The sequence below is a fragment of the Magnolia sinica genome, chromosome 12 (genome assembly GCF_029962835.1).
Source record: "Magnolia sinica isolate HGM2019 chromosome 12, MsV1, whole genome shotgun sequence".
NCBI lineage: Eukaryota > Viridiplantae > Streptophyta > Magnoliopsida > Magnoliales > Magnoliaceae > Magnolia > Magnolia sinica.
The window spans coordinates 46,538,138-46,560,258 of NC_080584.1; the positions used below are offsets into that span (position 1 = coordinate 46,538,138).

The following is a 22,121-nucleotide window of genomic DNA, read 5'->3' on the forward strand; positions in this document are numbered from 1 at the left end:
GGGTCAGGGTTGAAGTTGTCAAGGTTGATGTCGTCAGGGTCAAGGTTGTCATATGTTAAGGGGCGAAGTTATCATGTGTTAAGGATTGAAGTTATCATGCATTCACTACAAAAAATAAACTAAAGGTTACAGACTAAATTTTTAGCGAAAGAAGAAATATAAAGATCATATTGCACATCTATGCCGATCGCCTCAACTCCAGTATTAACATGGTTCTCATTTTCATCCCGACAACCACCATATTTATAGACTCAAGGGGGAATCTATGCCTCAACGTCAATAATTGCCTCATCTCTACTGGCCACAAAGTCCAAGACCCATGCCTTATCGAGTCTACAAGTAACCTCTATAGCATGTGCTGCATACTACCAAAAAAAGAGACAAAGACATACCACGTTAGTTTTCTACTACGGATATAAGCCGTAGCTATATTTACTACGGGTTTACTCCATGGCTAATGAGTTGTAACACCATTAATAAATAACAGTGGTGTAAGGGGCTCTATAAGACTTACAAAAATATATGTATTTTATTTAAGCTGTCCATCTATAACTAAAATTCAGCTAGATTGAAGGCTCAAGTGAACCACAAGGGATGAAAATGAAGATTAAATCACATGTGCTTCATATGGTGGCGGTCCACTTAGGCCTTCAATTTATTTTAAAATTGGGATAAAGATATGAAAATACTTATTAAAATTAATGTACGGAATGGATTAACCAAATACATTATGGTGGGCCCCACGGAGCCCCTGACAGGACCGTCCATGGTCCGTCTTGCAATATCCACGCCCAAAAATGGGCGCGCGCTCAAAACGGAGCCGCGCCCAAAAAATCTCCACTATCGCTCTCTCTCTCTCTCTCTCTCTCTCTCTCTCTCTCTCTCTCTGTTCTCCGTCTCGTGCTCCATCTCCCTCTCCATCTCCCTGCCTCATGCTCCATCTCCCTCTCCCTCTCTCGTTCTCCATTCGCCCTCTCCCTATCTCGTGCTCCATCTCTCTCCGTCTCTTGCTCCATCTCCCTCTCCGTCTCGTGCTACCTCTCCCTCTCGGCGCATCGTCTCCATTGCCACCATCATTGTCTCCAGATCTGGTGCAACCAGCAGCTCCCGCCTTCACATCTTCCCCGAGCACATCTTCCCCGACAGGTACTCATTTCTCTCAAATGGAGATTTAGGTTTTTTGTTTATAGATCTACAAATCCACAGATTACAGAGAAACAATATTGGAATTAGGGGTTTCCTAAAATCTGTAATAGGCAAAGGATCAGGGCTTTCCCAAAAAAATTACTTTTATAGTTTAATGGTTTGATTTTCTTATGTGCTTCTCATTATCCATATGTTCATGGCCCAAATCGCAAGCAGATGGTGTTAATCATTTATTAGTGGTTCAAATTCCGATCAAAATCAAAATCATGCTATAATTTTCACACGTGGGGAAGCACTTTAGACCATAGACATGATTCAGGTACCAACCATTACAGATCATTCCCACGGAAAAAAAAAAGATTGTTCCCACAGAAATGTGGTTATTGAATCAGTGTTTTCTTACGCCATATTTTTAGGATAATTACCTTGAAGAAGCTTTCAAAATGAGGAAAACCCATCAAAAAATGTGGGACTAGTTTCTGAAGTTGTTCATAAAGGAGGAGGGCATGTTTTAGGGTGAGAAAAACCATCACAATCATAAAAAAGGAATGCTTTCTGATATGGTTTTTTGCTTTCATTGGATTAATGAACGGTTTTTGACCTTTTCTTTGATGGGTTTTCTTTATAGGATCATACCGAGGACTCTCATGTGCAAAGAAGTAAGTAGATGCCTTTCTCTCTTGCTTCTACCATCTATTGTCATTTTCTTATACTGCTGAAAGACGTTCTTTAATGACAGATTAGAGGAGAAACAGTAGGAGAGGTGAAACTAGTGGCTAACGTGAATCAAAGGAAGGCAATGATGTATTGCCTGGTTTGCAAATAAATACCAATCATGGGAATGATATACGTGATTTATGATTGATTTTGCTTATATGGATTATTATACCTTTTTTTTTCTTTTGAGTGACCCATCTATCACTAATATGATGTATTGCTTGGTTTGCAAATAAATACCAATAATGGCAATGATACACATGACTTTTGATTGATTTTGCAGATTCCTTAACAAAATTTCAGATTTTTCAGCAACTGGCAAATGAGAACTTAACTACTCCAGCTGCTCCTTCGTCAGTTAGAATAACAGAAACCAGAGTGCACCTATTGAAGAAATTCACCTTGAAACAAGGTCAAGAGATCCTTCAGCTGTTGCAGGAGCCTCGATATTGGCATCTCTATCAAATCTTAGAAAAGATTTGAAAGTTCTTCCCTCAGCACCCACCCCAAACAATGAGGATGTCCAACAAGAATTGGAAAGGGCTTCCCTGCCTTTCGCACGTACAACATCAGACAGCTATATGAAAACATCACTCAAGGAAGACAGATTGGTATAACCAGTTCATTCTTTTAAAGATCTGCTAAATTTTTCTTCAGTAAATAGTATGATGGTTGATATTTGATTTGTCGCTTAGCTTTTTCCCAAGTTCTTCAACATATCATTTTTTATTAGATGACCATCACTTGCATTTTCAACGATTTATACATTCCTATATGTTTAATGCCATGTCACATCTTAGTGTTGAGATGAGATTCATTGATTTGAATTTGTCTTGAAATTGGATACAATGCATAGGCACTGCAGCATATGGACATAAAAATCCTCAAATTGTCCTTTTTGAACAATTCAGGGATAGGCATTTGCATTGCTTACACCTTTACAATTATAAATGTCTCTATCCAGATGCTTCAGAGATGTTTCCAGTTCAGTGTCGTCCCTAGTGTGCAGAATCAAGCAGCTTATCGTAGGTTGGGCTGTCAATGTTAACAAACTTGAAGGGTGTAATCTTCTTTTTCTTGGTGCATAGTTGGTTCGCCTTCTCAGCGGCCCTCCTATGCTGTCTGTTTTTTCCCTTTCTTTTGTTTCTTGTTTTTCTTTTCCCTATTTTTCTCCCACTTGTTTTAATGCAATCTTCGTGAATCTTTAAAAAAAAATAATTATAAATGTGTGTAAATTCTCTATCATCTCCTAGCATTCCTCTCCAAATATATAATTCTATACTGATTCATTTGATTTTTCTCCATTTAGGAAACTTAATGATATAAAAATCAGCACATAATTCCAATATATCTAGAACGTTGAAAACTACTAGAATTTACACATGGGTGTTTGAGTTGTCTATGTCTAGCAATGCAACTATCAACTCTTGAATGGATATCCAGAATAATGGCTATCACTTGCATGTGTTAGGACTCCTCTATTGTTGTAGGTTCAATTTCGTCATTGTATGTTAGTTTTGTTCTTTGTTGGTGATGTGAGTGATGGATTGTTTCTTTTATGTCTGTAGGTTTTGTGTCTTTGTTGCACAAGAAATGAACTCACACTCAAACGTCAATCCATGTAATCAAGGAGTAAGGGAGTCACAGTCACACGTTAATCCATATGATCAAGTGATGGATCTAGAGTCACATGTCAATCCTTCTAATCAACAACTAATGGACTTCCCTCAATCAGAAGAAGTAGAATCAACAGACGAAGAAGTGATTACAACTTTGCATCCTAACGAATTAATCCCACAAGCACCTGATGAATTAAAATGAAACTTGGGAAGAAATTCATTTCAAAGAATGTTGCTCATAGATTATATACTGCATATGCAAGAATTTGTAGGTTTAGCATACAAAAAAGTTAATGTTGAAAGTCTCAAAAACTGGTGAACTGCTAATGAGGATTTTGAGATGTTCGAAAGAAGAGATACGTTGTAAGTGCAATTTGGAAAGAACATATACGAGGAAGAGACCAGGAATGATAACAAGATGTGAATGCCTAACAAAGATTGTTGTCAATAAAAGAAGAGTGTAGCTACATAGGCTCTAATCAAGTTTGTAGAAAAGCATAGTTACTAGTTAATAACTCCAACAAATCTCATTGTCTAAGATTGCATAGAATGCATCAAATTCTCAATTGAATGTGATTGAAAAAATGAATGTTTAATCCAAATGGCATTACTACCCATTATCGACAAAATGGCTTGAACTACACCCATTGGGCTTTTTGAATGACTAGTAATGCCATCTGGACTGAAAAAGAGTTCCCTGTCCCAATTCCAAAGGCAAATGGATGAAAATTTCAAATCATTTCATCACCAATTATATTGATGACTTCATGATATTTTCAGAATCGGTGCAAGAGCATCTCCAGCATTTAAATGAAATTTGGCAACTGGTCCAGAATCATCAGCACATAGGGCCTTCCAACTCTTCCATTTGTTCCTGAGTTGTGGTTACATAAGCTACTTTTGGGGGTGATTTACCATCAATGGCCATTGTTGTTCTAGGCCTTCCTATATAGTGATTTGTGCATATCATACAAAATGATGGGTTTAGTAACAAAGCTTTTTTTATATGTTGCTTGCGGATAAGACTTGCCAGCATGTCACATTTATTTCTTTGTGAGAGCCATCCATCAGATAGATCCACCAAGCATGTTTCTTGGCATCACTAAACTGGTTGGCATTCATGTATGGAGAAGATGGACAGTTAAAAAATGTCGAGCAGTGGTTCACCTATCCCATACATTTAGTTCAGCTGAGAGATTTTGCATTCTCAACAGTTACTGTGTAATCTTAATCTTCATATACTTAGTGTTGATTCCAAAAATTCTGTTTTGCTTGTGGATTTAATGATGATGCAGTCATCTGAATTTTGAATTTTTCTTTTATTGGAACTAATGAATATGATGACCAAATTACAGAGAATATCACAGGTCTGAGCAAAGCAGAACTGTTGTTGTTGCATTTCTACTCAATGATCTTGGTAATTCTTATGGAATGTTTGAATCCATCTAAAATGGAAGTTTCTATATAAGGTCTTTTTCAATGCTACTACAATGCTTGAAAAGTCGTCGTTCTTGGTTTTGTTAATGTGTTAACTGAAATACTTGGAATGACTGAAGTCGTTATCTCATGAGTCTTACTTTTTGTAATTTTCTTACCCTTGTAGTGATTATCAGAAGCAGTGGGCCATCATTGAAAGATTACCCTTGTAGTAAGTCCAATCAAGGTATGGATAATACATGGTTTTAGTTCATTGTAAATGGTACCTTTTATTGTGGATCACCCCTGGACCAAAGACCTGGTACCTTTTGTTGTGAAGAACATGTTTTCTATGTCCAACAATGACTATCACTTAAAAAATCAAGGTGTCCAACTACTTCTGGAGGAATTTTTGGTAGGGAACTGATCATTTTCTGGACGGAGTCCCAATGGTTTCTACTCTGTCATTCCAGTATGTAGTAGCTTTTATTTCTCAGTTGGGATATGTGATTGTCATTGTTCCTTAGTTGTTTGTGGTTCATTTTTAGTACAATCTTGAACCAACTTTCCAGGAACCGGATTGTCTACTATAAATGATTTAACTGCTGGTTAGTTGGAATTGGTTGTTCAGAAATTCCATAAACTCAAGTGGAGGTAACCTGATCATGAGAATGAACTGTTTCTGGCAGGTTGTGGAGGTGCCTAATGTCTCATGGGAGGACACTGGTGGGTTGGACAATGTCAAATGGGAACTTCAGGAGGTACGTCTTTCATTGGTGTGCCACAACATTAGTTGGGAATGCATGCTCATGATTGTATCCTCTACAGCTTGCAAGGCACTTGATATAGGAGATGTAGAGCTATTATTATAGCTTGCAAATGTTTCATGCGAATTAATCCTTGTGTTTAGTTCCTGCCCAACTCCACCTGTTAGTTACATGCATGAAACAGGATTTGTAAAGTTGTTTTCTGTCTTACTCCGCTCAACCAAGGGATCACATGGTGCTAAAAAAATTATGGAAACACGGTGGTGCCCAAAATAGGTCCTTGCACCAGCAAGTCACTCGTATAGGTTTTAAACAAGCTCCAATTGAGGGCTTAAAGTTTATTGATGAGTCAGATGCAACAGCTCTTTGGCACTAGAATGTAAGGTGACTACAGATGATGTGTTTGGGAGATGTCTACAGCAGGTGCCTGTGGATGAAGCTGAACAATGATGAGTCTTAGTTAATCTTTGACTAGCTGCATGTTGTGAGCCTTTGCCACTATCATAATGGCCCCAAGCACATAACATACGTCCCCCTTTAAAAATGGGGGCTTTTTCTGAGATTAGTACCTGACAGTTGATTTCTTATGGTCTTCCGTATATTATCAGAAATTTATCTTGCCTTTTATAGTACTAGCATAAAATATTGTTGCAATCTCCATTTAGTCATAAAGACTTTCACTCATATTATTGTGTAACATAAATTTCTGGAATACTCTCTCTCTCTCTCTCTCTCTCTCTCTCTCTATTGTATATTCAAAGGGATGATGCATCTAATGGACCACGATAAAGTGAATGAAGATCTTGCAAAGCTGATGGAGACTGAGGTTCTGAATGTTCAATTGAGCTATGATGGCCTACAGGTACTGGTAATTCTCTAGGCTGCATATTTTTTTTTGAAGTGTCATCATTTAAAATCAAATCACAGGAACACTTTCTTTCTTTCTTCTTCTTCTTTTGAGTATTTGTATTATCTGGTGGTGGTTTTTGATCCTGAATATCTAGAAACTGGTGACAATGGTTTGGGTTAGTATCAAATCATGCAGATCAGCTTCTACTGAGTACAACATTCGACAAATTTCTTTTTAGCACATCTTTGAAATGTTAATAGCCTGAATTTTCAAATTAACGGAAGCTTCAGGAGTTTGCATTTTATTTACCTTTTCGTGTTTGATGAAATTCGTTAATTGTTACTAAAATGGCTTATCAACCGTGGAGGATTGAATAAAAATACATCAAACTGCTTTTAAGAAAGAAAGGAAAAAAAACCTGCTTTCTGCAGGTTTGCTTTGTCATTGTCTGCTTATTGTGTATGTCACATCCAATATGAATCAGCTAACATCGCTCTTTCCTCTCTCATGCAGTTACTTGAACTATGGTTTATTATAAGCTCGAGCTGAGATATTCAAGGCTGCGGGGGCCTCCGATAATCCATGAATTTTGGATGGTTATCATGGTATGTTGGCTGTCCCCATTTTTAAACTTCTTAGAAATGTCGTCTGCACCCCTTTCCAACTTTTCTTTTTAAATAGGGGAGAAACTAGAAAAATCAACATCATTGCCTGAATTGCTCAGCTCCATTAAACCTTTGTCTTCCCATTTATAATACTGAGATCTTTTGTTTGTTCATGCTGAATTGCCCTATTCAATGATAAAAAATTTAATTCCCTTGACATTTTGGCTGCATTTAGCTCAAGCCATGGGAAAAATCTTCTTGGTTTTTGGGATTACTAGACTTCTAAGAATTTCTGGGAAAACATGAAATGATTTTTATGTGTACAAGTAAGATCTCTTTGTTTCCAATATGACAAAAAAGAGCATCTCACAAAATTTGGAAATTCCACTAAAGAGTAGAAGATCCAAAATCACAAATTATTTCTCAAATGGCCAGGAGTCCACCACAGCTTTAAGCATGTTGTAGGATTGATCTTAGTGCTAGTTGTATTTATTTATCATGCAATTTACAAATGATGTTGAAACTTCTCTGCAACTCTGAAGGGTCTTATACATACAGCGGATCGGTGTATGATGTGTCAGCTTCACATTCTGGATCCATTATACCATTCTTTCTCAATCAATAATCATGATGATTCATTACTGGTAATGAACTTCTCAAAAAGTCATGTACACCTTTCAATCACTGAAAAAGAAAAGGATCTTTTCATCTAGGCTTACAACCATTGTAATATGAAGATATCTCCCAAGCTGGAGAATAATATCTGTCTCCGCACAATATGCATTTTACATGCCTGCCATGAGGATGCCATTTGACATCGCTGGATATATTTTTTGTTGTCATGAGAGACTGAGTTACCAATTCTAGGATTCCAAAACATTGAAATGCCAAGAAACATGTCTCGATCTTTTTCTGGATGTAAACTCTATGCCAATAACGGTGACTGGTTTTGTACACTGAAAAAATCAAATGTTAACCTTGCAGAAAGAAATACAAATGGAAATAAAATATCATTATTTGCATTAATCAAATTTGGATCAGTGAACTTTTATACACTACCACTATAGAACACAGGTATTGGCAGAAGATCAGAAAGATGCCTTTTAAGGTTTTTCTATGCGATTTAGGAATGTGTTCCTTCTGTTCCTTCCATGTCTTGTTACCAACTATAGAAAACATAGTCTGTTTCTGCAGGATTTCATCAAAGAAGAGGTCAGGGAAGCAAAGAAAGCACAGCGGGAGGTATTTAAACTACAACACAGCTTTTAGTTTTGATTGGACAATTTATAGAACTGTTCACATTCCTAAGTTTTGAATACCAATATGGTTCCTGCCATAGGCAAGGCAAGCTCGCAAAAAGGCTGTTGAAGAAATGGATGAGGAAACGAAAGCTGCATATGAGAAAATGAGGTTTTACAAGTTCTATCCAGTGCAGACACTGGATGTGCGTAACATATCCCAAGTGAAGGTGAGGCTTCATTACTAGTGTTGTATATCCTTAACTCCGAGGGAAGGTTAAATCATGTGTAATTCCTTCTACCTGTCCTTTTTTTGGTATATGGTGTCCATTTGATGGTTGGACCAGCCTGATTTTCATACTGGGGCACATACATGGTGGACCAATTGATGGCGAAGGCCTTTTAAACATGCTAGATTGGAAAGTTTTAGGAGAGGCTTGAGCAAAGTGAAGTATTGTTTATTTAGAAATGTGAATATAGGATGTATTCTATGATTTGATTGCTATTTGTAATAAATGCATCATTTTTTTTTTAGTGATTGCATTTTATGTACTATAGTTTAGATGAGTTCATCAATCACAACAGGTTCTTACAATGGTGACAGACACCATTGTTACAAATTTTTTTAACATTTTTAATTAGCTACGGATATTAGCCGTAGCTTTTAAAGCCGTAGCCAGAATACTGCTATATGTTCTTTTCCTTTAGCTGCATGACCAATTGCACGATCGTTGTACGGATTATAACCGTAGCAAGTGGGATTTAGCTACGGTTTTTATCCGTAGCCTTTTCCGTTTGGGTAGCGCACATCCATGCACCGACTATCTCCACTGTACTTTGTAGCACAACCATTCCCTAAGCTCATCTTTGCCGTATCCACAAGGATCGCCATGACAATTTTGACAACTATATCAACGGCCTCCATCATGGTCATAATAACAAGGGCCACATGACATCTCAAAGCTCCCTCAGCAACTACATCGACAAGTTAAACCACCCAACATCAACAAATAAGTCCAAGGAGCCATGTGCCACAACCTCAAACTCATGGATACACCTAGCCACGACACCACTCTCAAATAATACAATTCAACCTTACGTGGACACGCCTTAGCAATGTGAAGACCCATCCCAAGATTCTAATAATCTAGTATTTCCCCAGAATGACGTGATGCAGGCATATGATGTCACTACACCATGTGAAGACCTCGCACCACCAGCAAAAAAAATTACTCCACATCAAGGCGCTAAGATTTAATCTGGAGCAAGATTGCACTAACCATCGCACAATAGACCAAGTAATATAGCATTGACTGCCCATACTAACAACCACAATGTTCGGAGATTCAACCATAGCATTGGACTTCTTCATAACCCTGCCAAGTAACTAGACTTCAACAATGTTAAAAGACTTCGCAACAACCATCACCGTCATAACAAGGACGGCCCGATAATTTTAGCAACCAGCCTACACGAGCAAAAATAGTGTGAAAGGAGAAGCTCACCCTCCAAACTATTTCCCTTAGTGTGGCCCACCTGAATCACATATAAGAATGATTTTTCGAACTTAAGCATACATTTTAGTTTGGCATGCAATGGTTGGAGTGGATTTCATATAATGATAGTGGGCCTTAAAAAAATCAAGGGTGGACGTCTCTTCTGCAATTATTTCTTTGGTGTGGCCCAGTTGAATCACATTTTAGCTTGCTTTTTTAACCTTAGATCTAATTTGGGATGATGCATCTAATGGTCAAAATGAATTTCTCATAAGCATCTCAACGGGTAATGTAAAAATCAAGGGTAGGCATCCCTCTTCCAACTTTGTCCCTTTGAATGGTCCAACCAATCATGAATTGAGCTGATTTTTAAGGCTCCAAGGCTAAATGGGGTCACAAACCTAGTGATCGGGGTGGATTTCACTTAAACATCACAGTGGGGCCTACTTCACCCACCCATACTTTAAGACTGTAAATAAGTTCTCTCTCTCTCTCTCTCTCTCTCTCTCTCTCTCTCTCACACACACACACACACACACACACACACATACACATACACACACATAGCCGAATGCTCAGCTGCGCATCAGTTCGCACGGAACTCGTGTGAACTTTTTAAGAACTCATCATAAGTTATGTGATTCCAAAATCTGAATGGTCCACGTGATGCATCACCCCATGAAACCCCTAGAACCCAACTTTTACTTTTATAAAAAACTTTGGCGGGCCATGAAAAAAGAAAATAGTTTCCTCCCTTAATTTGCATCTCTTTCTATGGCCCACCAGAGTTTTCGATCAAGGTGAAAATTGGTCCCTGGGGTTTTCATGTGATTCTGCATCACATGGACTGTTTGGATTAGACGCCTATGACACGTGTGCAAAGGTACGTAGGTGCGCAGGTGAGCATGCCTCTCTCTCTATATATAATATAGTGAAATGCTCACATGGGAACGGGCTCTAATGAGAACTCGTGAACACTTTTTGATACATGTTGTGAGCAGAAAATTTGAATGGTCCACTAGATGAATCACGTAGCCCAAAAGTTAGCCTGATTTAGAAATTTGGTGGGTCATAACAAGGCGAGAGGAAATTTCCTCCCTTGATTTGCCTCTCACTTTTCTATGGCCCACTATAATTTTGAATCAGGCTACGTTTTGGGTTGTAGGGGTTTCATGAGGTGACTTATCTAATGGACTGTTCGGATTGCATATACACATCATAGTTCTCATGAGAACAGTATCCAGGAGAGCATTGCTTTTTGTTTTTTGGGTTAGCCTTGTTAGTATACACCCACTGGGTACATACTCCACTGTTAGCCACTCCCACTAGGGAATCGATACCAAGACCTCAATGTTGAAAACATGAGAGAGAGAGAGAGAGAGAGAGAGAGAGAGAGAGAGAGAGAGAGAGAGAGAGAGAGAGTCACAAAGACTGCATCCCTCAGAGAGAGAGAGAGAGAGTCACAAAGACTGCATCCCTCTTCACAACAGTCACAAAGACCATGTCGAGGAGGTTTGCAGGGCATGGACTATCCAACAAAACAGTGGTTTAGATCACCAAAACATGGCCCCATTTGTCAGAATTTAAAACATGCCTAACAGTGAATAGGCCAATGATTGATGACTTGCCGGATCGTATGCAACTTGTTGATTCACACTCAGCCAAGTCCAATCAGGTTTGGCAACACAAGTCGGCATTTAAAATGGAGGGTAACTCAGTTTGACTCTACTACGTGACCCCAAACTCGGCAGTCTTGACTCTGTTCAGGACGAAACAAGCCGCTCCAAATCAACTAATAAATGTAATTAAAAAAAAAAAACATGGAATAGGCAGAGAATAATATAAGGTCATAAGGCATTTTCTATAGAAACAAGATTATCATGGCATGATCAAATTCCTGCATCGGTGTAAGAAGGGTTTAAAAATGCATCCCAAACACTGCATCATCCCTCTTCACAACAGTCACAAAGACCGTGTTGAGGAGGTTTGCAGGGCATGGACTATCCAACAAAACAGTGGTTTAGATCACCAAAACATGGCCCCATTTGTCAGAATTTAAAACATACCTAACAGTGAATAGGCCAATGATTGATGACTTGCCGGATCATATGCAACTTGTTGATTCACACTCAGCCAAGTCCGATCTGGTTTGGCAACACAAGTCGGCATTTAAAATGGAGGGTAACTCAGTTTGACTCTACTGTGTGACCCCAAACTTGGCAGTCTTGACTCTGTTCAGGACGAAACAAGCTGCTCCAAATCAACTAATAAATGTAAATTAAAAAAAAACATGGAATAGGCAGAGAATAATATAAGGTCATAAGACATTTTCTATAGAAACAAGATTATCATGGCATGATCAAATTCCTGCATCGGTGTAAGAAGGGCTTTTCTTATTTTTATTATTACAGGGAAAGAAATCAAACTAAGGACAAAGTTCAATGATGGATTCCATGGCCTTCATGGGTATGATCTTATAGTGACTAAATCCAGCATTGTTTATGAGCTTCTTCCATTCATCCATAGTTCTCTCCTTCCCACCAACAGCTAACATCAGCATCTCCATACCAAGCCTTGCACCAGCTAATCCATCTGTTGAATTTGTGTCCAAAACAATGTCCACCAAGATCACCTTCCCACCCTCTGATGGTATTGCCTCCTTGCATTTCTTTAGAATCCTGATACAATCCTCATCATTCCAGTCATGTAGGACAGACTGCAGTCAGCCAGAGTAAATATAATTAGGCCATGTGGGAGGATATTTTAAGGAAAAGATTGTTCTTCCTCAGCATGGAGGGAGAGAGTTGGAGGTGTTAGAATGTATGGGCATATCATGTTTGGTAGACCTTAAGCTACCATTATTTTCTTATTTTTGTACTTTTATAATAGAGGAGAGAGGAGAGGAAAAACTCTAATCTTCAAACCCTAAACATGGTATCAGAGCTTTTCCAAACCCTAACCCTAGCTCTAGCCCTTTTCTCCGCCACCATCTGTAGAATCCGAAAACCATCGCTCCCCTGCACCATCATCGCTGTCAAAACCCACCAGATCTTAAAGCCCCGACTGATCCGATCGCCGGGACCACCAGATATTAACTCTACTCAAGCGTCGCCCTGACCAGCCCTGGCTGCTGAAAACCCCTGCCCCAACCGTCATCCCTGTCAAAAACATGAGACACCCGTACATTCTAACAGGAGGGAGCATATCTATCTGCAATCATTAATGTGTTCCTAGAAGTAGTTTTGAAGCTTCAGATATTGGAATAGATATATGTTCCCTTCAACGTTCTTTAAATGGCGGGAGGTAATGTGTGCACTGATTCTCTATGTTTTCTGAGCGCATTGAAGTCCTGCTCATATTTTAAAGTTGTAAAAAAATAATAACCGTGTGGTTCCCCACAGTCAACTGCATCATGACTTGTGTTTTGTATCGTCTTTCCCTGCTAATATATCTCTTTTGTAGCACATTCGTATTGTAACAATTTGTACATCAAAATCAATGGACTACTAATGGTATGACTCAGCATACTGCTGTGGCCCACTCAATGAGTGGATCACCTAATTTTCATATCGAGTATCATGGTAAGGCACACCTTTCGAACAGACTGGATATCATACCCAGTACATTTTAGCTGGAAAAAAATGGTTATAACAGATCTCCTGTTAAGCTGATGCATCTGATCATTTCTTCATTCTTAAAATGCCTATCCATTAAGCTCAAGAGCTCAAATTTTCATTAATACCATTTACTTCCAACTTGGTGTTAGTGGGACAGTGTTTGAAAACTCGAATACTCAAATTATTCAAAATTGTGGTGAATTGAAGCAACTTGGGCGGGTTGACATGCAAGTCAACAAAAAAATGAATATAATATAAAAACAGAAAAATAGGAATAAATAAAGAAAATTCAGGAAAATCAATGGGAAAACAAACATTTGCAAACCTAAAAATGAATGGTCCAAGTGAGAGTGCACATTCAACAAAAGAGTGTCAGCATTGGTGGCTACGATATTTAAATATGGGACATGTTATGTCATTAGCCATCCATGGTGGGACAAAATAGATCAATGGTTTTAATCAGAACACAAAACACACACACACACACACACACACACACACACACACACACACACACACAAATATAGGATATGTTGTGTTATGATTGAACCATCTGTGGTGGTTTGCAATCGATCAATGATTTGAAACAGAATATAAAACCCAAGTGTAACCAACACATATGTTGTGTTAAGCTCGAACCATCTGTGGTGGTTTGCAATAGATCAATGGTTTGAATCAGAATATAAAACCCAAGTGTAACCAACACACTCACGTGCACATATTGCTGATGTCCCCAACCTTTTAAATGACACACAGGGTGACCTATTGTCGATCCAAAGAATTTATTTGTTTATGTAAGTAGGAGCAAGCCATGGCATAAAATTATGCTAATTGGGTATCCCAAGCTTCCAATCAATGGTAAGAAAATGACAGTCAAATTTGACCAAGGAACAAAAGAGGTCCAATCATCATCTTGAAACATCTAATGGAAAAAGCCCGTATTTTGAAATATCTACTATATAGAGCTCACTTTGTATTTGTTATGATTCTAAAGTAATATTTTGATTTGATAAATCTATGTGAATTATGGTTCATAAACAATGGACAATACTTATAACAAACTGGGCCCATTTAAAGGGTTAGGATCATCCAATCAGCTTGATTCTTACACCATGACTTGCTCCTACTTCTATGAATGAATGAATGGTTTAGATTAATAAGTTTAGGGATGTTGCTAATGTTGGGCATAATAAGTTATAGTACTCTTACTTGCATTGGTCCATTTGAATAGTTCAATCAATCAATGTGAACGGTCTATTTTTTCGAGTACATGTTTCATGGGATACCATGCAAAAATAACACGGATCAAATGATCTAACCATCCTTTGTAAGTGCACCCACCTTTGCACACTTGTTTGTCAATCACGTGACTAGTTGTGTCTGTAATCGGATGAGTTCTTGGCAAATGAAGACTGGTGACCCAACTGGATTAGAAGCATCAAAGCCATATTGAAGACGAAGAACCGCTTCTATGATCTTGACCTTGCAAATAGATGATCCCAACCCAAATAGGAAAACCTACTTAGGTCATCTATTCAAAGCCAATTCCGAGTTCATATTTTTTATCCTTTAGTCTTGACTTTAGCAAGTCCCAAGTTGGTGAATGATTAAATGGACAAACAGAAAAATCTGTCCACATTCGGTAGGAAGAAGGTACCACCGAATAACACCTTTAGTATCACCAAAGATACCTTCGGTGTTACCAAAGGTGCTCAAAACAGTCCAGCAATATTACAAAGATTCAGTGTCGCTAACTAGATATTTCAGTGACACCGACGAACAAAAATTCGGTGCCACTGAAATAGACCTTTTTCATTCATCAACTTGAGGAATTAATTCGGTATTACCGATTGATATTTCGGTACCACCGAAGCAAGTTCGGTTATACCAAAGTTGGCTTTGGTAGCACCGTAAACTAGCCGTTTTCTATCCGTTGAAACTGTTTCTCTATAAAAGTGGTTTGTAGAAACTTGCAAAAAGCGTGGATTTAGGCATTTCAAAGTCCCTAGGTTGTCTCAAGCTCTAATATCTCATCCTAGACTCTATCCACATGAGATTCATGTTCTTTTCATTGTGATTCATCACTCATGAGCATTCAAAGCTCTTATTTATAAAGAACATGATCTCAAGCCTTCACTAAAGTATTGAGACCAAACCTATAGGTATATCCTTAATCTAAACCATCCTCTAGTGTATCCATCGGTTGAATCCCTTAGGAAATCTACTCATTATCCTAGATAGGAGATTCAACCAAACTCCTATTACCTTGGTCACCTTTATAAGTATATCTTATGCAAGGTTCTTGATCGTGAAGTCGAGTCAACAGGAAAATCCAAGCCACGCGATCGGGGGAGCACCCGGAAGCTGATTCAAGCACGAAAGAGAGAAGATCAAGCAACCCAAGACAAGCTACAAAAGAGGACTCAATCCGACAAGTAAGTGTCATTGTTAAGAGCTCTATCCTCATGTAGGATTGATGCTAATAGTTTGTTATCAAGAAACTCGATTAGGTTCCTAGTGTGGGACCTTGGCCGGTGGGCCTAAACGTAGGTGTCTTGTGTGGGACCTTGGCCGTGGGCCTAAACATGGGTGTCTGGTGTGGGACCTTGGCTGGTGAGCCTAAACGTGGGTTCTAGGTGTAGGACCTTTTGTTGAGGGTCAAATATTGCATATTATCCTCCATTTATTACTTGGTTTTATGAACATGATAATGCTTAATGTTTTATTTTAATCATGTTTGTGTTGTAAGGTGAACTTAAGAGCTTGGATTGAAAAAGGTGTTAAAAGTATGGATTTGATCCTTAAGAATCACCAAGGCAAGGGATGGATCTTAGGAGATCAAGATTGAAGAATTCACATGCCAAAGATTCAAGAAAACCAAAGAATGAAGAGAATTAAAGATTTGAAGTGAAGAAAATGAATCCTAAAATCGTCTTGAAAAAGTATATTCTAAAACTCTTGGTCATTTTGTGAAATTGCGCAGAGTGAAGTCTATTTTTGCAAACTATGTAAATTTGAGGTGGTTTCTAGAGTTTTCTAACTAGGTGCGAATGTTGGAGTTCCACAACTATCAATAGGACTCCCTAGGATGTTCCTAGGCATCTTCTAGGGTTTAAGGAGTGGAGCAAAATGGTGGAGAAGCCTTCGCCAAGAGTTTTTAGCTAAAATCGCCAAAAGTGCTCATGTGTCAAATGTGATAATGTGTCTTTAGCTACATGTGCTGTTATATAACTACAAACACCTAATATCTACCACATGTGCTACAATTTAGCTTCAAGTGCTTAAATTTGCTAGATACGTCGCATGTCACTATTCATTAACATCTTACATATGCCACAGGTGATAGCACATGCTAGTGATTATTTAAAATATTTTTTCCAAGAATTTTAATTTTTTGGTTTTGCAAAATGACAAATTTGAAAATAGAGCCTAGACTTTGAGGAAAATCTTGTTAAAAACAAATAAAGAAAACAATGTTTCCTTTTTCACAATTTGATAGAAATAAGGTTTCCCAATAAACACCATTTCCTCTACTGTGCTTTTCATGATTCTAAACTGGCCCTCAATCTATAATTGCCAATTGAATTAGAGCAGGGAGGCTTATTTATGGAAAGGTGAGTTGAATTGTTTGGTCCTCATCAAAACTTGTTGAAGCAAAAATTCGGTCGATCCTGCCTCACCTCCTGTCAGCTGGAGTACCTGCGATTTATTGGAAAACAAGAGAAGACATTGGGTGCGCCGGTTAAGGTCGGGGACCCTTCGATACCTAAGTCAGGTAGTTTCGCAGGAGTAGAAGAATCAGCATATTTGTTGTGTGTATCTTTACTCATAGCAGCGGGTATATTTATAGGCTTTTGGGGGCGGTGGCATATATGGCAATGCCTCTTGGATAGTGATTGCGTATTACAAAAGAGATCTTCTTTCGGATGCGTCGTGGTTATCTCCACGAGATCCACGGCAAAGATCTCAAGAAGATCTTATCTTAATTTATTCTAAGTATATTTGTATTCCGAGTTGGTGGTTGATATCTGAGGCCAAGGTTGGTACCCAGGCGGAGGTTGGTATTCGAAGCCGACCTCCGAGGCCAAGGTTGATACCCGAGGTTGAGGTGATTTTTCAACCCTCAAGCAATCCATAGTCTTTGAGTCAGTACATCTGGTCAGTCCATTTTTACCTATAATAGTAGCCCTCCACTTCCAAGCGTAATTAAGGAACTCGGGAAGTAAGTCAGTGTGGACTGACACTATGTAATGCCTTGCGTCGAAGAGGTCAGACGGAGTAAAGCTAGTGAGCCAAGCAATCGTAAGATCGATAAGTCGATTGTTCAGTGGTATATCTCACACGGTAGAATTAATAGGAGGGACTTTTTTTTCCCTTCAACTGAGGGAAGTCCCAGTCTCGGCCAATCAAAGTAGAGCGAGTAGGTTGGGTGATGTAGAACTAATAGGAGGGACTTTTCTTCCCTTCAACCGAGGGAAGTCTCAGTCGTCGATCGTGTAGCTCGGATGGTCGGAATTTGAAAGAAATTCTCCTCCCCCGACCTAGGGAGGTTCTTTCATAGTAGAATTCATAGTGGAGGACTTTCTTCCCTTGCATTAAGCGAAGTCCTCGTAATCGTTCGTGTAGTTCGAATAGTCGAGAAATCATTTAAAAGAATATTCTCCCCCTAACTTGGGTAAGTTCTTTTATTGTAGAACCCATAAAGCAATAGAAAACACAATCGTAGAGTCATGAACATATTTTTCCCTTTTAAAAATGGAAGTCGCTCTTAGTCGAGTAGGTCAGGGTTGGCCGACGAGTCTTATTACCGAGCTCAGTTGATTGGTTCAGCTCGGTCGTTAGGTTTCCTTGACCAGCTCAGCTTCCTCAAGTATTTGCTTCAGCTTGGCATTCAAGGGAGTGTATCGATGGAAGTGACTTTCCGGATGTCGGTTGGTACGATGGTCTCAGTATTGGTTGTTTTTCTTTCTTTTGGCGTTAACGGCAGAGGGCTTCCCCTCTTCCATTCACTTCCTATCCTTAGCCGAGTTGTTTCCTTCTCTAGCAACTCTTCATAAACTAAAGAACTCCTAGACATTGGAATATTTTTTTAGCTTGGTTAAGTAGGTCAGCGAGGGTAATCGAGGGGTTCTTACTAATAGAGAAGAGGATCTTTCCTCATTTAAGGCCAGCTACCATGGCGTCCAGAGCTATTTGGTCGGAATAATCGTCGACCCGGACAACCTTAGCGTTAAAATGGATGATGTAGTCTTTTAGCAGCTCGTCCTCCCTCTGAGTGATTATGAGAATATGAGTTGATGTCTTTCTTTTGTCATTCCTTCCAATGAATTTAGTGATGAAGGCCTTGTTGAGCCGCGTCAACGAATTGATGGATTTCGATTTTAATTGCTGAAACCATTTTCGTGCAGTCCTTGACAAAGTTAGGGAGAAGGCTCGACATATAACTAAGCTTGACGCGCTGTGGAGTTCCATCCATTCCCTGAACGATTCCAAATGCTTGGCTGGGTCGCCAAACCTAGAGTAGGGGGCGATTTATGGCATTCAAAATTTGGGTGGGAGCCGTGCTCCCATAATGTTGTAAGTAAACATCGACTCCATCTTCTCCAACATAGCCTCGATGAAGGTCGGTATTTTGGTGCGATAAGCTTGGTAGATATCGCCGATTTGACCTTGCAGTTCTTTGAGTTCTGCTTTCCAGGGGCCCTCGTTCTTGGCTACTGTCTCAGGAGCCTTTCCATGCCTCTTCTTCTCCAACGTGTGATGTAAGTTGGAGTCGGTGGGCATGGTAGTTCCTGAGGTGTGGGAGGGTGCATGGCTTGGCTGCCTAGGATGTTGTTTGGTTTTCTACGAGTCAACCGGTGCTTTAGGTGGTGCAGAGGCCTCGGTGGCTGCCTGTGCATTTATCTCCTGGTTGGGAGGTGGGTTTTGTCTCTCTAAGATCTGCATTATTTGGTTAATGTTACCGGTTAATGCTTCGACTTGATGTTCCAGAGAGAAGAGCCAACCTCCTCAATTTTGGGATCGCTGCGCAAGGCTTGCGGGTGTGGAATCATCCTGAAGTTGTAAGGGCGGGTCCTTGTGATCTGCAGACTGCTCTACTGGTGGGCGAGCACCTTCTGTGATCACGCCCCGGGCCCGCTTCTTGCTTTGCGCCATTGTAGAATCACTATAGAAGATGGGAATGACTTTAATGTTGTTCCCACAGACAACGCCAAATTGTTAATGAAAAAATCTGGTTGATCCTGCCTTACTTCTTATTAGCCGGAGTACCTGCGATTTATTGAAAAATAAGACAAGACATTGGAGGCACCGGTTAAAGCCGGGGACCCTTCAATGCATAAGTCAGGTAGTTTCGCAGGAAGAGTAGAAGAATCAGGATATTTGTTGTGTACCTTTACTCATGGCGGCGGGTGTATTTATAGGCTTTTCGGGGTGGTGGCGTATATGACAATACTTCTTGGATGGTGATTGTGTATTACAAAAGAGATATTCTTTCAGATGCGTCGTGGTTATCTCCCCGAGATCCACAACGAATATCTCGGGAAAATCTTATCTCAATATATTCTAAGTATATTTGTATTCCAAGCTGGTGGTTGATATCCAAGGCTGACCTCCGAGGCCGATGTTAGTACTCGAGGCCGAGGTCAGTATCCGAAGCCAACTTCCGAGGTTGAGGTCTTTGGTTGAGGCCGACCTCCGCGACCGAAGTGATTTTTCGGCCCTCAAGCAATTTATAATCTTCGAGTGTGTACATCTAGTTAGTCCATTTTTACCCATAACAAAACTCATGGTGATCCAACCAGGGTGAGCTTGTGGATGATTTCCTCTATCCTCAGTTTCCCAAGTTGGCCGGGGGAATTCAGAAATTGGGAGGGAGGGAGGATTTCCTCTATCCTCAGCTTCCCAAGTTGGCTGGGGGAATTCAGAAATTGGGAGGGAGGGAGGGAGGGAGGGAGGGAGGGAGGATTTCCTCTATCCAGAGAGAGAGAGAGAGAGAGAGAGAGAGAGAGATTACCTTCATAAACACAACGTCGGCTTTAGGTACTGACTCAAACATGTCCCCTTTCACAAAGCTAATCATGGCCGGCGGCACAGCAACCGCTTCTACAACATGAGGTAGCTCAAGAACACTACACTTCAAGTGTGGGAAGGCACTTGCAATAGCCTCTGCCACCTGGCCTGTGTTTCCCCCTACATCAACAAGTGTCCCCGCCTCATCAAATGCGCCGGATTCCCTGAACCTGCTCACGATCTCACCTATCACTATACTCGTGTTGCCCCGCATGACTTCCATGTACTCCTCGTTGCTCTCAGGGCTCTCCTCGGCCCACTTGAACTTCTCCTTCTCGTGCTCCGTCCTGAGAAACCGTTGCAAAGGCGTGTCGGACCCTTCCAAGCTCTCCTTCATGTATTGCATCATCTGCACCGAATCCGGACGGAGTATAAAGGACACAAACGAAGCGAGGCTCTTATCTTGGCCCCTCACCAGGAGCTCCGAAGCCGGTGTGAGTGCATACTTCATCTCTCCGTCGTCGTCGTCGTCGTCGATGCAGTAGAACAGGTTGAGGTGGACTAAGTAGCGGAGGATACGGTACAAGCTGTCCTTGTTGAGCGACGGTATTGAGAGGGCGGCCGCAATCTGATCGATGGTGACAGGCTCGCCATGCTTGTGAATTATGTCGGCAAGGCCGATCTGGACAGCGCACCTGAGCGCGGCCGAGTCGATGAACCCTTTGATGTGCTTCCACAGCTGAACTTGTCCCTCCATTTTCTTCTGGATCTCCTCCATTGTAACCAGAGAGAGTTGGTACAGGGACCCTAGGGTGAAAAAGGACTACCCTTTATTTCAAATGAGTGGGGCCCACTTGGCTGTAAGGCCGGCGGTTTGGTGTGTTCTTTGGGTGAGAATTTTCAGGGATCCGACAATCCTTGATCGGTGGACTAATAATTTTTTGGTAGGGAGTAGGATAATGTTTCAGTCGAGAAACGACAGAACCGGAGGCGGCTTTGGTGGATCCCCGGATCCACCGAGATGGGTGAATCCTTAACTTTGGGGCCCACATTTATGTATGCGTCTTAAATCCACGCCGCCGTCCATATGTTTCTTCATCTCATTTTAGCGTATAAGCCGAAAATTGGAGTAGATCTAAATCTCAGGTGGAACACACCGCAGGAAACAGTTGTGACTGAATGCCCGCCATTAAAAACTATCTGGGAGCCATCAGAATGTTTATTTGTCATCCAACTGCTGATAAGGTTAAAAAAATGACCAGGATATACACAAATATCAGCTTCATTCAAAAACTTGTAGCCCGTAAATTTTTAATAGAAATCACCACTTTTTCTGTGGTGTGGTCCAACCTGAATTTTGATCTACTGCATTCATGGGCTTATGCGCTGATGTATGGCATGGATGTAAGACACATACATCAAGATGGGCCCCACGGTCAGGGATCCACCTAAGCCAAGCACGATAGAACCAAATCCATTACAACCTATTTTTGGCTGTGCCTAAATCACCCTAACTTTGTGGGGCCACTATATTGTATATGTATAATTCAGTCCGTCCACCAAGTTCTATACTTAATATATGCAGAAAAAATAAAAAGTGGATGAAAAGATTTTCAAAATATTTAAGAGTTTTTTAGTG

At 40.2% G+C, this 22,121-nt stretch overlaps 2 protein-coding genes across 6 annotated transcripts; one reads left to right on the plus strand and one right to left on the minus strand.

The window, feature by feature from the left end:
- Nucleotides 1-1,159: 1,159 nt before the first annotated feature.
- On the plus strand, nt 1,160-8,888 carry LOC131221313 (protein HEAT INTOLERANT 4-like). Of its 5 annotated transcripts, XR_009159187.1 has the most exons (8): nt 1,160-1,662; nt 1,775-1,805; nt 1,886-2,474; nt 5,086-5,145; nt 5,588-5,659; nt 6,427-6,533; nt 7,029-7,120; nt 8,315-8,888. XR_009159187.1 is itself a non-coding variant. In XM_058216521.1 (7 exons), exons 4-7 carry the CDS (start codon nt 7,040-7,042, stop codon nt 8,745-8,747), a joined length of 300 nt encoding a protein of 99 aa, XP_058072504.1. In that variant the 5' UTR covers nt 4,906-5,145; nt 5,588-5,659; nt 6,427-6,533; nt 7,029-7,039; the 3' UTR covers nt 8,748-8,888. The 5 variants fall into 5 exon arrangements, 3 of the variants coding, with proteins under 3 accessions (XP_058072504.1, XP_058072506.1, XP_058072505.1); XM_058216521.1 differs by lacking the exons at nt 1,160-1,662; nt 1,775-1,805; nt 1,886-2,474 and having other exon boundaries at nt 4,906-5,145; nt 8,315-8,362; nt 8,460-8,588; nt 8,706-8,888; XM_058216523.1 differs by lacking the exons at nt 1,160-1,662; nt 1,775-1,805; nt 1,886-2,474; nt 5,086-5,145 and adding an exon at nt 5,154-5,370 and having other exon boundaries at nt 8,315-8,362; nt 8,460-8,588; nt 8,706-8,888.
- A 3,273-nt stretch (nt 8,889-12,161) lies between these two features.
- On the minus strand, nt 12,162-21,325 carry LOC131221314 ((RS)-norcoclaurine 6-O-methyltransferase-like). The gene is made up of 2 exons (XM_058216525.1): nt 20,487-21,325; nt 12,162-12,570 (listed from the first exon to the last, which is right to left on the minus strand). Exons 1-2 carry the CDS (start codon nt 21,258-21,260, stop codon nt 12,280-12,282), a joined length of 1,065 nt encoding a protein of 354 aa, XP_058072508.1. The 5' UTR covers nt 21,261-21,325; the 3' UTR covers nt 12,162-12,279.
- Between the last annotated feature and the right edge of the window lie 796 nt (nt 21,326-22,121).